The 14,991-nt window shown below is 44.3% G+C and overlaps 1 protein-coding gene across 5 annotated transcripts in view; it reads right to left on the bottom strand.

Moving 5' to 3' along the window:
• The window catches only part of LOC140398505 (breast cancer type 1 susceptibility protein homolog), a 96,431-nt gene that overhangs the window by 30,139 nt on the left and 51,301 nt on the right, over positions 1 to 14,991 (bottom strand). For all 5 annotated transcript variants that reach the window (XM_072487269.1, XM_072487266.1, XM_072487267.1 and 2 more), the window contains 5 exons: positions 14,833 to 14,915; positions 12,451 to 12,610; positions 8,110 to 8,257; positions 4,733 to 4,887; positions 2,421 to 2,746 (listed from right to left, as the gene is read on the bottom strand). In XM_072487269.1, coding sequence (XP_072343370.1) covers positions 2,421 to 2,746; positions 4,733 to 4,887; positions 8,110 to 8,257; positions 12,451 to 12,610; positions 14,833 to 14,915 — 872 coding nt within the window. The remainder of the gene's footprint in view (positions 1 to 2,420; positions 2,747 to 4,732; positions 4,888 to 8,109; positions 8,258 to 12,450; positions 12,611 to 14,832; positions 14,916 to 14,991) is intronic.

The raw sequence follows: 14,991 nt of genomic DNA, 5'->3' as shown, positions 1-14,991 counted from the left end.
AAGTATTACCTGAGAAAGGGCCTTCCCAGTGACGTTAAAGGGATGTGATGCCAATGTGATTCCTGTTGCCTCTGATTTTGCACAGTGTCTGCATCACGCTTCTCCCGTGGAATGGAGCCTACTTTGCAGAGGAGGATTTCGTAAAGCTATGGCAATGGATGGGACTTTCCGTGCATGAAGTTTGGCTGGATTCCATCCTTGCTGGGTGTCTTTGTGCTCGTTAAGCAGTCGATGGCCTTCACAAACTATATGACAAGGGTTCTTCATTGAACTCGTCCATGACAGAAAGCTGTGGGAAGTATGGACTGGGAGATGTCCATCTTACAGTAGCATTCAGCCCAGCTGGACATCTATATATTTCAAGAATGGAGTGAAACAGGGCTGTGTCCTCGTCCCCACTCTCTTTGGCACCTTCTTCTCCATGCTCCATGCTAAGCCAGGTGGTTTAGCAGTGGGCTAAAAAGCTGGCTTATAATGCAGAACAATGCCAGCAGCGTGGGTTAAATTCCTGTACCAACCTCCCCGAACAGACGCCGGAATGTGGCGACTAGGGGCTTTTCACAGTAACTTCATTGAAGCCTACTCGTGACAATAAGCGATTATTATTATTATGCTCCTGCCTTTGCTTTCCCTGCAGATATGGAGGAGTCGACTTGTACACTCGGCCAGACAGCAAGCTCTGCAATCTATCAAGGCTGAAAGCGAAGTCAAAACCACATCATTTCCTGAGCACAGAGCCCTTCTGCACTGATGTTGTTGCTTTGGTCATCCCCCATGGAAACTCAGCCAAACAGACTCATGGGCCGTCTCGCCCATGCCTGTAACTTATTCTCCATTATTCTAAGCGCCAGGATAACCGTGGTCATGGAACAAGGTGCTGCATCTCCACCTCTGATCACAAACACCCCACGAGAAGTCATTGGTAAATCCCTGGTGACAGGCAATCTGTCCCTTGCAGAGCTTGATACACCCATGAGGAAAGCAGCTACCACCTTTAGCCAATTCATGAAATCTCCATGTAATAACATCAGACTGACGAGCAAGCTGATGGTTTATACAAGGCTGTGTTCCCAGCACCTTCCCATAATGGGTGTGAAACATGGGAAACTTACAGCTGCCAAGAAAAGAAGCTCAATAATCTCCATTTTTGGCGTCTGTTGCGCATTATGGGCATATTTGGCCGGACAAAACCATGAATGCAGCAGTCCTCTCAAAGACAGAGCTATGGCGCTTGTTTTTTTTGTTGTTTTTATAAATTTAGAGTACCCAATTAGTTTTTTTCCCAATTAAGGGGCAATTTAGTGTGGCCAATCCACTTAGCCTGCACATCTCTGGGTTGTGGGGACCAAACCCAAACAAACACAGGGAGAATGTGCAAACTCCACACAGACAGTGACGCAGAGCCGGGATCGAACCTGGGACCTCAGTGCTGTGAGGCAGCAGTGCTAACCACTGCACCACCATGCTTGCCCTCTATCACGTTTGTAAAGAACTCATCAAGCAGAGGCGCTTCATTGGCTCAGGCACATTCGTAGGATGGAAGATATCCAAGGACCTCCGGTAAGGTGAGGCAGCTGGAGCCAGGTGGCCAGTAGGACACCCAAAGCTCCTCTTCAAAGTTGCTTGCAAGTGTGACACAGAGGCCCGAAACATCATGCCCAGGAGTCATGTGCTGACAATTGAGGAAAATGGTAACACCGCCTGTGGGTTAACGTGACCAATGGCTATGCCAACAGATACCAACACCAAAAACAATATCCCTTGGTACCATCGTGTCTGGCATTTGAGGCAGAACCTGCATTTCAAGGATCAGTCTCTTCAGCCAGCAAAGATGTGCCACATGAAGATACCCCATTCAGGGCGGCACAGTGGCACAATGGTTAGCATTGCTGCCTACGGCGCTGAGGTCCCGGGTTTGATCCCGGCCCCGGGTCACTGTCTGTGTGGAGTTTGCACATTCTCCCCGTGTCTGCGTGAGTTGCACCCCCCACAACCCAAAGATGTGCAGGTTAGGTGGATTGGCCGCACTGAATTGCCCCTTAATAGTAAAAAGATAATTGGGTACTCTAAATTTATATTGAAAAAAATGAAGACACCCCATTTGAAAAGGATTTGTTTGCTGCATTTCCATCATCTTATGCGATGGAAAGATGCTGACCAGTGAACTACCACTGGGTTAATGATCTTAACTGTTAATTATGGTACCCCCCCCCCCCCACACCAAATGGTCAGGTTCAGTAATTACTCAGTAATCCAAGAGATTCGATCAACAGGCTTCAGTTAAACAAAATTAATTGGAGAGTCAAAGGAAAGGCATAAAAAAAAGTCAATTCTTTATGTTGTCTTTGCTAATGTACTAGTTGGTTAAATTTGCTTCGGAAAACACTAAATTGACTAAAATTGACATGACTTAAACTTACAATTTCATTTTTGTTCAGCCCCGAAGCTACAAAGGACATTTTTCTTTGAATGGTCACAACCGTGCTCTTGCTGGCATTCAAACTTTTGTTAAAAACAGGAGACGAAGTTAGTGAAGATCTGCTTTTCTTGATGCATTTGGACATTGCCCTTCTGTCATGTTGGGGTGGTGACATACTTGCATCGTCAGCAACATCCTCTGTAGGCTGGCATCTTATCATGGGAGTCAAAATGGAAGGGCTACTTGCTGATGCCAAAACACAGTCTTTCTTTCCTGTACTTTCTAATTTCTGTGCCGACGTAATAATGTCTTTCAGCAGTTCCTCACCTTCAAGGAATAAACACATATATTAGTAAATTGCAAATTATTAGAAGTTGTACCCAGACATTTTTGAAAATAATTAACAATCCTTGCTATTACAATTATATGAGGTTTAGAAGATTGTAATGTTTTGGGACTGTGCCTTTAATTTTGGTAGAATGGAGATGGTCAGAGGACTTGAGCTGAAGTCTACCTGACAGCAAGCCTGGGTGGGTTGACTGTCAAAGAAGGGAAGAAAATGTAAGTTGTTTCAATTTCTTTTTAAAAGTGATCAGTCTCCACAGGGATTTTAGCATTGCCCTATGATTTAGTTATAGCTCCTAAAAGGTACATTGAAGAAGTAAAGACCAAGCAACAACTGAAATGGTGACCCCAAATGTCACTTTGTTACTTGAAATAAAATGATGTCATGGAATGTAACCTCCGTTTTAACAGCAAGTATGGAGTTCTTACATTTACAAAGTTTGAAAAAAAATAAATCAATTAACCATTCCTTTTTCTAGTTTGAAAACTTAATTTCGGAAGATCACTTTTCAGGACAAGGTGTAGAATAACTGAATGGAACCATGCCAAAAAATTAATTGTCCCACCATTTTGTAGAGATTTAAACCTAACTCGGATGCAATGCAGGAAACTGCAAAGAAGAGCTCGATTCATCTGCAAGAGTTGGGAAGCACCAAATTTTCAGCTGGTCAGGTTTCATTTGCAATCAAACCGTTAAAGGGATAAACATTTTAGTTGCACTCTTAATTTCTGGTCATCTCCCTGGTGAGTATTTTGTGGGACTGCTAGAGCATTTTCTAACAGTAGAGAAGCACAGATTTGTCCCAGCTCCAACACTAATGCATAACTAAATGGGATCAACATTATTACATTGGGGCTGTTTAGCACAGGGCTAAATCACTAGCTTTGAAAGCAGACCAAGGCAGGCCAGCAGCACGGTTCGATTCCCGTAACAGCCTCCCCGAACAGGTGCCGGAATGTGGCGACTAGGGGCTTTTCACAGTAACTTCATTTGAAGCCTACTTGTGACAATAAGCGATTTTCATTTCATTTTCATTAGTAAGAGCGTTGTGGTCAGAATTCTTCCCGCACCCCTTGGGGAAGCTTGCATCTGTAACAGGAGTACAAGGTGTACCATTTATAAGTTTGCAAACCACTGCTAACAGCATATTTTTACTTCTGAATAATTTCCGAAAGAAATTCTGCAGTACTAGTTCTTTTATCATTTTGGTGTGTAAAACACCTCGAATTGTATTATAGGTCATGGTTTTGCATCAACTGCTGCCACCGTAAATGGTCCACACAGGTTAATAGTTGGCACTAGGACGATAAAGAAAATGCTATTGTCGATAACTAGCAGGACGAGCAAAGGTTTTGAACGTGAAGGCTGAATCTCTCTGAATGAAGCAGGAAGACCATACATCAATTCTTCTTTTGTTCAACATCCACGCACAAACCAGAAGAAAATAACCAAATTTTAAATCTACAAGCGTAGCCGGAACTCCATAGCCCAAAAGCGGTTAAGAATCAGGGGTTGAGGACAGGACAAGATTGCAGAATGCGCTACATTACTTTCTCCATTCCCAGGACGATCCTTACAGATTATACTAACTGCTTGCGTTTTTATTTCATAAAGGAAATATTTTGAGATTTTCAAAAAAAATTCCAAACTTTTATTTATTTATTTAAATTTAGAGTACCCAATTCATCTTTTCCAATTAAGGGGCAATTTAGCATGGCCAATCCACTCAGCGTGCACATTTTTGGGTTGTGGAGGTGAAACCCACGCATACATGGGGAGAATGTGCAACTCCGCACGGACAGTGACCCAGAGCTGGGATCGAACCGGGGACCTCGGCGCCCTGAGGCCGCAGTGCTAACCCACTGTGCCACCGTGCTGCCCTAAATTCCAAACTATTATAACTGAACTCTTGCAGATGTTTTGATGGGTGTTTTTATTCTGCATGCTTTCTGTTATGTGAGAAATACCTTCACTGTCTGAGTTTATGTGCTCCTTTATCTCCTCTTTCTTTGGCACTGCATTTTGCGAATCAGTCATTTCTTCTTGAGAACCTTCTTTGGATTGGAATTGGTTTAGCGAGCCATTCACTGCTTGGGGCCTTTCTGGTATTTGAGATAGTGGGCTGTCAAAAATGGGTAAAAAAGCAGTTAAAAATATTACAATAGACAACAATAATGTTTAGCACCATTTGCGCATCCTCAGATATGGAGACAGTCCATGTCAATATGCAGCAAGACCTGAAACAACACACAGACTTGGCTGAAAAGTGGCAAGTACCATTTGCACTACACAAGCGCCAGGCTGATAATTTTCAAGAGAGAACCCTAGCATCTCTTTTTGACATTCAATGTCATTATAATTGCTGAATTCACCACTCAGCAACCTGGGGCGAAATTCTCTGGAAACGGCGCGATGTCCGCCGACTGGCGCCCAAAAAGGCGCAAATCAGTCGGGCATCGCGCCGCCCCAAAGGTGCGGAATGCTCCGCATCTTTGGGGGCCGAGCCCCAACCTTAAGGGGCTAGGTCGGCGCCGAATGAATTTCCGCCCCGCCAGCTGGCAGAAAAGGCATTTGGTGCCCCGCCAGCTGGCGCGGAAATGACATCTCTGGGCGGCGCATGCGCGGGAGCGGCCGCTGACGGCATTCCCGTGCATGCGCATTGGAGGGAGTCTCTTCTGCCTCCGTCATGGTGGAGACCGTGGCGGAGGCGGAAGGGAAAGAGTGCCCGCACGGCACAGGGCCGCCCGCGGATCGGTGGGCCCCGATCGCGGACCAGGCCACCGTGGGGGCACCCCCCGGGGCCAGATCGCCCCGTGCCCCTCCCCAGGACCCCGGAGCCTGCCCGCGCCGCCTTGTCCCGCCGGTAAGGTAGGTAGTTCAATCTACTCCGGCGGGACAGGCATTTTAGCAGCAGGACTTCAGCCCATCCGGGCCGGAGAATCGCGGGGGGGGGGGGGGGGCCAACCGGCGCGATTCCCGCCCCCGCCGAATATCCGGTGCCGGAGAATTCGGTAACCGGCGGGGGCAGGATTCACGCCAGCCCCTGGCGATTCTCCGACCCGGCGGGGGGTCGGAGAACCTCGCCCCTGGAGTTCATAATTGATGAAAACGTGGATTGATGAGCCATATACATTCTGTGGCAGGTCAGACGTTGGAGACTCTGAGGCGAGTAATTCGCCCCCCGACTCCCCAAAGCATATCTACAAGGCAGGAGCGTGATGCAATTACTCTCCACTTGCCTGGATGAGCATAGCTCCAACAACACCAGAGAAGCTCGACACCACCCAGGACAAAACAGTCCACTTGATCAGCACCCGATGAACCATCTTAAATATTCACTCCCTCCACTATGGACTCAGTGACCAGTGTACACCAACTATAGTATGCACTGCAGCAACTTCGCACGGTTCTTTCAACAGCATCCTCCAAACTTTGATGCTGTGAAATACCACCACCTGCAAGTTCTCCTCCAACCACACATCTTCCTGATTTGCATCTATGTCATGGTTCCTTCACTGTCGCTGGATCAAAATCCTGGAACTTACTTCCGAAATCACTATGGATGCACTGCAGTGGTTTAAGAAGGTGGCTCACCACTACCTTCGAAGGCAATTAGAGGTGGACAACAAATGTTGGCTGCACCAGTGACACCCACATCCCATAAAATAATCTACAAATTTGTGCAGACAATATTAATACAAGATATTCTGCTCATCTGCATATTTCTCATTCCCAAGATAGTTGGAATGGAATACATGTACATTACAAAATACTCCAAATAAACCTTTGTTTTGGAATCTATAAGCTGAAGTAGAACTTATTTTTGGCAAGATTTGGTATTGCAAATGTTCCTGTGCCATGACAAACTATACTGGAGAGGTAACACTGCCAGTAACAATCCTTCAGAATTCTAGAACCATGGTTCAAATGGTTCTTGGAGAAAACCAGACGACAATGAAATTTATCACCCAGTTAAGCACTGCATGAAATATTGAACTTGTTCAAATGCTGACCAACTTGCTGTGCATTTCTTCTTCTGTTTCAGATTTGTAACGTTTACAAATTTCTGTTTCGCTGATCTAGGGTGGTGCGATCTACTGGCAGCACGGCTCGGCCGGTAGATCCCTCTTCTGGAATCTAACCGGATCGCCACGTCTCACGAGAGCTCAAGTGATCTCGCGAGACGTCGCGATCTGAATCCCACATTATTTTGCAGATCTGCATATTAGTGTGAGACAGCTAGTCTCATTCGAATATGCTCTCCCATGATCTACCTAGGAGTAGGGGTTTAACCCCTTTGCCTCATCGACCTTGGATGGGCGCCGTCCAGTGTTGGTTTCCACAAACCGGGACCAGACACAGCACTCGTGGGGGGTCTCCCAGGGGATCGTAGGTCCCCAGGTGCTTGCCTGGCACTGCCAAGGTGCCCAGGTGCCGCTGGTAGGGTCACTGTCAGGGGGCCAAGCTGGCATTTCCCCGACGGGATTGGGCCCGGTGGTGCCTTGCACGGGTGCCGGTGGGCAAGAGATCAGGGTACCATTTACAAATGCTCTCCCGATCTCCTTCTGCACGGAGGTGTTCCGGCGACCAGAGCGCCTCAATGCAGGAAAAGGGATTAAGTGCGGCCTCGGCAGGGCATTCCCCGCTGAGGCCCCAAAAAGAACTAGAGTCCTGCTGGTTAGCATGTTTTTTTCTGGCGCTGTGAGCGACGGGAAACACGCGGCTAAATAAGCACGTTACGGAACTTTGCTCCCACTCAGTTAGATTGTGTCCATTCAGTTAGATTGCGCTTCTAGTTACGTTGTGCAGCAAGCAATTATTGGTTTTAATAATTATTAATCAAACTCAGGTCATAAATAATAGCAAACCTGTTCTGGCTACTTTGTAGATAATTTAGCGGGGAGCAAGTATGAACCATCTCGTTATATTAGGACAATTTCAGAGAATTGCAGGAAAAAATAATTGTCAGACTCGTCAGCATTTGGCAAGAAGAATCTACCTCTCATTACTGCTGAGTATATTTCTTCAGTGCTGGCCATTTGGTTCATTATGACTCAAGTACCTTCTTTGAAGCCACGCTAAATTCAGTAATGGACACTTTTCAGGCAATTTTTTTAAAACAAGGAAATGTGCAAATTATTTACAGAAGTATTGAAAATGGCTGCAGAAGTATTTGTTCATTGACACCCGTACTATTTTGGGGTGTCCAGTTTAAGGGGAGGAAACATGAAGAACAAGAGAAGAAGGCATTTTCCTCTCACACTGTAAACATATTCAACAGCTACGTGCTGCTTCTTTCGTCCAGAATCTATGCAAATTTAAACAAGCTCTGGTAGAATCTTACTATTCGGTCTCCTCTTTGTCCCCACGTGCAAAGATTACGCTTGTATTTAGCAGTGGTTGAGGTCTTGCAGCCTCAGCTGCTGGAAGAAATTTTGATTTCGATCTGCGTTGCAAATTTTCAGTCTGCCCCAGGGGAAATTCAGCAGTAACTGTTAACATAAAGAATAAGTTTTTTTTTAAAATTATATAAATTTACCCTTATATAGAAGTTACAACGTGGAAGCAGGCTATGCAGTCCAGCCAGTCTGTCAGTACGTGAGGTTTTAGTCCAATGCTGGAATTTTGTATTTGCTTACAAAAATTGATTAAACATATGCCACCAAAGGCCAATTATGCTTCACTGCACTGATGATAATAAAGAATTAATAGGCATAAGTAATTCACTAATGCTGCAAGTGGGTTATGAAGGTTTGGCTGACTGCTAAAAATTACTCTGTGATTATACCCTGCTACCTGTGTAAATTTATGGATTGTTCTTCATTTACAGCCCCCACCACTATGAGGTTAAGTGGTTTTGTCCCATACCATTTCCCAGTCAAGATCGTCCATTGTACTTGATGTGAATGGTTGAGGAGGCGTGGGAAAACTGACAAGGGAGAAAAATCAGGGAACAAAAGAGGGTTTGGATCTTCACAGGGAAGTATATACCTTATTAAAAAACAATTTATGTCGAATGTTACTTTAATGCAGCAGCAACTTGCAGAAAGTAATTTTACAGCAGTCAAGAAGTGCCTGATAATGTAGAAACAACTAAAAATTAATGGAAATCATGCATAAACTACAAAGTTTTAAAAATCAGAATGGGTGGGGGGGGGGGGGGGGAAGAAAGAGGAGGGGAATGCAGGAAGTGGCAATGCTTGGGGTAAACTCAACCACAATCTGAATAATCCATGAACATGAAGTAGTTTTGATTGCCAATTTTTTTCTGATTTTTGCTTTGCCCTTAGGGTCAAGTCAAGTCAAGGGCTGTAACTCAAAATCATTGGTTGCCTTTTCAAAAGCTGCATGGCCATTTCGAAGCTCTGGATGAAAACACAATTCAGATGCCATGTCATAGATGTAACCAGCACAAAGCTAAACTATGTTTACTATCTTGTAGTAATAGTCTCAAATTAAGCACAACTTGCTGGAATAGCATCTTTCAAGCAGTCAGATCAAACTAATCAATCGTTTGCGTTTTTGGTTAAAGTAATTGAATGATTTTGGATCTCATACCTTATGATTACCCACTTGATTGTTAACTGTAAAGTCAAAGCCTCATCCAATATCACTAGGTGATATTGGTGATACCAGTGCATGCATGTAATTGTTTAATTGATTCCAGATGTAATTCATTTGAAACTACTAAAATGGCAGCATAATAAGTGTCTTGGTAATCAGCTTCCAAACATCTGTTTGCCTCTGCAGTAAATTTAGAACAGATCAAGGCTGATGCCAGGTCCATTCGTGACAGATCAACTTCTAAACTGAGGACAGTCCCTTAACTAATAAGAGTGCAACAATTTTATCCCATCCCTCTACCAACACGGTTCAGAAAATTTGCTCTCTAGTACAGCGGGATCTCAGTTGAACTGGGATTTAATGTCAAAGTTGTTTCTTTGCATTTATTCTAAATACCGTGCACATTAAGGGCGGGGTTTCTGGCCGTTCACGCTGGCGGGATCTTACGGTCCCATCGATTGCGCACCCCCGCCGTCGCTTCCGCGGTAGCCAGGGGTGCATCAACAAGAAACCCCTTTGACAATGGCAGGACCAGAAGATCCCGCCGCCGGCCACTGGCGAGCCCCTCTCCTCCATTGCAGGACATGCCACAGAGGGAGGTGAAAATCCCGCCCTAAATCTTTCAGGAGTTCCATATAAAAACAAAATAGAGAGCTTTAAAATTAGATGAGAACTTCCAGCATTAAACTGTAATGAAGTCCGAAACAATTTAATTTTTAGACTGGCTGGTTCCAATCTGGGTTTCAATTCTGCAGAGTCAGCTATAGTTCTTATCAGAACGTCTGGATATTGGCAGTGAAACGTCACAGCTTATCTAAAGGGGACTTTGACTAAAACACTTTTAATTACAGGTTTATATTGTATTCTGTGGAGAAAATTTTCAATTTAACCAGTTTCTAAGCCTAATAAAAGAATCTTCATTGTATTCTACTCAATTTCTTCTACCATTGTGCACACTGCTGCCCCTCTCATGAAGCAATAATGAAACTGATCAAAAAATAGACTTTAGATATGAAGTATGACGACATGCCCTTGCAACTACCCTTGGGTTTCAAATCGGTCTTGGAAAGTCAGATTTCAAATCGGTCAGCGATGGTTCTACGTAATGTGACAAATGTTAAATTCGCCACACACAAGTTCTCCATCCTGTCTAAACGTGCAGTGCTTTCAAATGGTTTCTGAGAAAATTTTAGACCATCTCACGGATTTTCATTTATGCAGCATGCAAGAACGTGTTTTGCTGCTTCGCCTCGTTATGGTCCCCAGGGAAACACGTAGCATTTGAAAAGAAATTTCAGCTTCTAGTTAATAGCTGTTTGGAGGATGGCATGACAAGTTTTCACGTTTTGAAATTTTTACTGTTAAATAAAGCATACTGACTAAATGCCATCGTCTTTCAGTAGGCAATTTAGACTTTGCACTACAGCAAGGAATGGAACATAGAACATAACAGTGTAGAAGGAGGCCATTCAGCCCATCGAGTCTGCACCGACCCACTTAAGCCCTCACTTCCACTCTATCCCCCGAACCCAATAACCCCTCCTCACCTTTTTGGACACCAAAGGCAATTTAGCATGGCCAATCCACCTTACCCGCATGTCTTTGGACTATGGGAGGAAACCGGTGCACCCGGAGGAAACCCATGCAGGCACAGGGAGAATGTGAAGACTCTGCACAGACAGAGGCCCAGCCGGGTAGCGAACCTGGGACCCTGGTGCTATGAAGCCACAGTGCTAACCACTATGCTACTGTGTTGCCCACAGTAGCATGTTCCCCTTTTATATATATCACTCATAGCACTCTCCATGGAATTACAGTCCTTAGAGCAAACAGTTCCACAGTAACTCCCAGTTTTCAATGTTTTTTTATTTCCCTGTTTTGCCAAGTAATAACTTCGAGTAACCACCTGCAGGCACCTCCTTTAGCTTTGAGAGTTTCCCCAAATCCAACAACAACTGTAATTCCTGTCCCAATGATACTTTCCTTCTGGCCATGCCAGGACAAATCCCAGAATCCTGCGCTAGCTGTGGAATGTGCCTCTTTGACAAGAGACCCTCTCCCTCCCACACCCATTAGCTCACCAGAGCAAGCAGCACCTCCTTTTTGCTGACCACATCAAAACAACTGTCTCAGAAACGCACTGATTTGCACGGAAGGTTGTAACCTGATCTCAATAACATCATCCCCACATCCTTCCTCAAGGCAATGCAAATCACATGGGCCTTGTATTTACGTAAAAATGCTAATTATCTATCCTAGAGAGTCCAACTCACTCTTCTGGTGGAACTAAATGGACAGTTTAAAGCATAACTCTTCACACAGCTTGACTTTCACAACACTTTCCTACGACTTTGAAGACCCTCAGGGCGGGATTTATCGACCAACCCGGCAAGTGTTTTTCGGCAGTGGAGGCAGCACGGCAGCTAGGATGTTGTCAACGGGATTTCCTGGTGCCTGCACCCCTCATCACTGGGAAACCAGTGTGCTGGCATGGGTCCGGAACATCCTGCCGGCATGAACAGCCAATAGACTGCGCCCACAGTATCCACTGTTAGCACACAGGCTGCTGCCACTGTCTTCAGGCATAAAAGTCTTGCACCCTTTACCCAGTAAAACAATCTAAACCTTCTTTTGATCTTCAATAACCAAACCACCCAGGCTTATTGCCAGGTAGACTTATAATAGGTCACATGATCACTTCCATTGTATCTTAAGTTAAAGACAAAGCTCCAAAACATCACAATCTTATAAACGCCATAATTGTAACAATCTAATTTAATTCACAAGGGCAGCATGGTGGCGTAGCGGTTAGCACTGGTGCCTCACAGCACGAAGTACCTGGGTTCGATCCAGAATCACTGTCCATGTGGAGTTCGCACATTCTCCCTGTGTCTATGTGGGTCTCACCCCACAACCCAAAGATGTGCAGGTTAGGTGGACTGGCCACGCTAAATTGCTAGTTAATTGCAAAAATTTTAAAAATATAATAATTTAAATCACAAGGCAAAGTACCTGTACAAAAACAATTTACTAGAATTCTTATCATCTGTCACGCTGGAGTTTTACAATTTTATTTATGGTTTAAATTCTTCACTCTTTTTTAAAAAAATCAATAAACTACCTGTTCTCTCTTGATTTTCAAGAAACTCTGTACAGTCTTCTGGGTGCTTTATTGAGAGCAAGTGTTCAGTGTCTTGGCTTCCATGTTCTTCCAGTACTGCCACGAGCTCAGCCATTTCATGTTCGAGTTTCTTTATGTTATTCTGTATTGCATACCTTTGCTTGGGAGATTGAAATAAAATGTTTATTCAAAAAAAAAAGAACAATGCACTATTTGCAGCTTGCGATTTTACCTCAATACAATATTTCATTAATAAGGCGATTGCTATTCTAGTTTGAGGGCAAAAGCCCTCTTAAGAGCTTCCAAGTTTGTGAAGGATTTTTAACCCTACCATGCTGATGTCACACCTATAAAAATAAATTAATTTTCACCCAAAAATCAATTATTTCCCTCAAGTATTAATTTTTTTCTTTTTTTAAAAAAAATATAAATTTAGAGTACCCAATTTTTTTCCCTCCCCAATTAAGGAGAACTTTAGCGTGGCCAATCCACCTAACCTGCACATCTTCGGGTTGTGGGGGTGAAACCCAGGCAGACATGGGAAGAATGTGTAAACTCCACCCAGGGCCAGGATTTGATACCGGGTCCTCAGTGCCGCTATCCCAGTGCTAACCATTGCACCACATGCTGCCCCTCCCTCAAGTATTAATGAGAGCATACAAGTATGCCACAACATATGGCTACTTACTAGTGCAGGGGATGACCCCGCTATCGAATGGCACTCTTTTTTTCAACTACCCCGGTGGGGAAATGCCCCCACGTCATTTCCTGCACTAAGAGGTTCTGGCGAGTGGAGCTCCTCAGTGCAGGAAGAAATTGGGACGCCATTTTTAAATGGCGCCCCAATCTCTCGACCATCCAACGCAACCCTTGGGGACCCCCACTCACCTACAAGGGGGCCATCGAGCCCCCTCGCACCTCACCTCGCATGAGCAGGGCACCTACATGTCCGATAATGGCGTGGGATTAATGCCAGCCTGGCAACCTGCTGGCAGTGCCACCTGTGCACCCTGGCAATGCCAGGCTGGCAGTGCAAGGTCCCCAAGTGGCACCAGCAGCGCTAGGGTGCCACTCTGCCCGGACGCTGACCAACCAGGGGCATCCCATCGAATGGGAGACACTCCCCCCCCCCCCCCCCGCCCCACACCCATAATCCCGGGGTAGGCCTCTTCCAGGATCTCCTGCGCCGGTTCCTGCGGTACGCTGCTGGTAGGTCGCGCTCATTAATAATATTAAAGGTCTGACACAGGTACATTTCACAAGGGAGGTGAAAAGCACCAGATGAACTTTCCAAGACGGGGTTTTGGGAAATTTGTAGCTCACTCCTTATGGCAATTGAACTCTTTAGCTGTTGATTTAGCTAATATTTATTCAACACTGACCCTTCACTGGTTCAAAAGGAACCACCATGTTTTATATAGTATTTAACCATCTAATTTCAACTTGCAATTAACCAACAATTTTAAAAAGATGTGGGAGAAATAGGCTGCTTCCAATGGCTGTCTATTCTACTGACCTGTTTTGTGAAAAAAATGTTGCCCCAGTCTCAAGTCATGTATTTTTGCATGAATTAGTGGTATTCAATAGAGATTATCCTCCCAACACATTTCAACCTTTTGTTCAGATCCCGTACAAGAATCACAACAATTTGCAATTTGTAAGACTGTGAGGGAAGGCTACGAAACCACAGGAGTGATAACACTGACCAATAGGTATATTTTATGGTAACACAAACTTTAATTCAAACACATAATTAACCATATTAACAACAAAGAAATAGCTTTACAATTAACAGTTCAAACAATTCTTAAATAAAAGTACAAAAAAGCTTCATCTCATTCTCTACACCTGGCACTATATATTCCAATTAGGTAACCCAATATGGTTCAAATCCACTTGTAAAGTTATCAGGGTTGCTTGCTTCTCTGTGCAGACCTTTGGAGACAGACCCTTTAAGAAACAACCTGAAAATCTTTCTTGTGTCAGACACTTCTGTTCAACTTAAAATCCTATGGCAAAACTACACAACGAAGGTAGACTTCGATACTCCCATTGATTACATCACCTGTATCCCAAGCATAAGGCATTCTCCAGTCTCCTCCCACTAAGATGTCCCATGACCTGCTTAGCTCGGACTAAACAAAATCCCTCTTAAATTATCTACACCCCAGGGATCCTCCAAAATCATGTTTGATAAATTGTTCAAAATCAATGTTTACCTCACCGTGAAGACTCCTTAATCACAGCTTTACCATACTGCCTGCATGTATTTGAATCCAGGTTTTTAAAATAACGTTACTACAGCAAATATAATATAATATATAACTATTCACTACATTCATCATACTTTTAATTTGATGTTAATTTATACCATTGTTTTACCTGTGTGGTTAGAATGTCACTCTCTGGAGAGGAGTTCCCTGCACGGCTGGCCTCACTGTCATTGCCAGGTACTTTCACACCGTCTGCAGGCAAACACAGTTGGAAAACTAAGATTATAACAATCTACACCTGCATGCGGACTCTGGAATAGGTGCATCT

Source organism: Scyliorhinus torazame, chromosome 21, assembly GCF_047496885.1.
Source record: "Scyliorhinus torazame isolate Kashiwa2021f chromosome 21, sScyTor2.1, whole genome shotgun sequence".
Lineage (NCBI taxonomy): Eukaryota > Metazoa > Chordata > Chondrichthyes > Carcharhiniformes > Scyliorhinidae > Scyliorhinus > Scyliorhinus torazame.
Note: the sequence above shows the minus strand (reverse complement) of the source record. Positions and strands in the feature narration are given on the sequence as shown.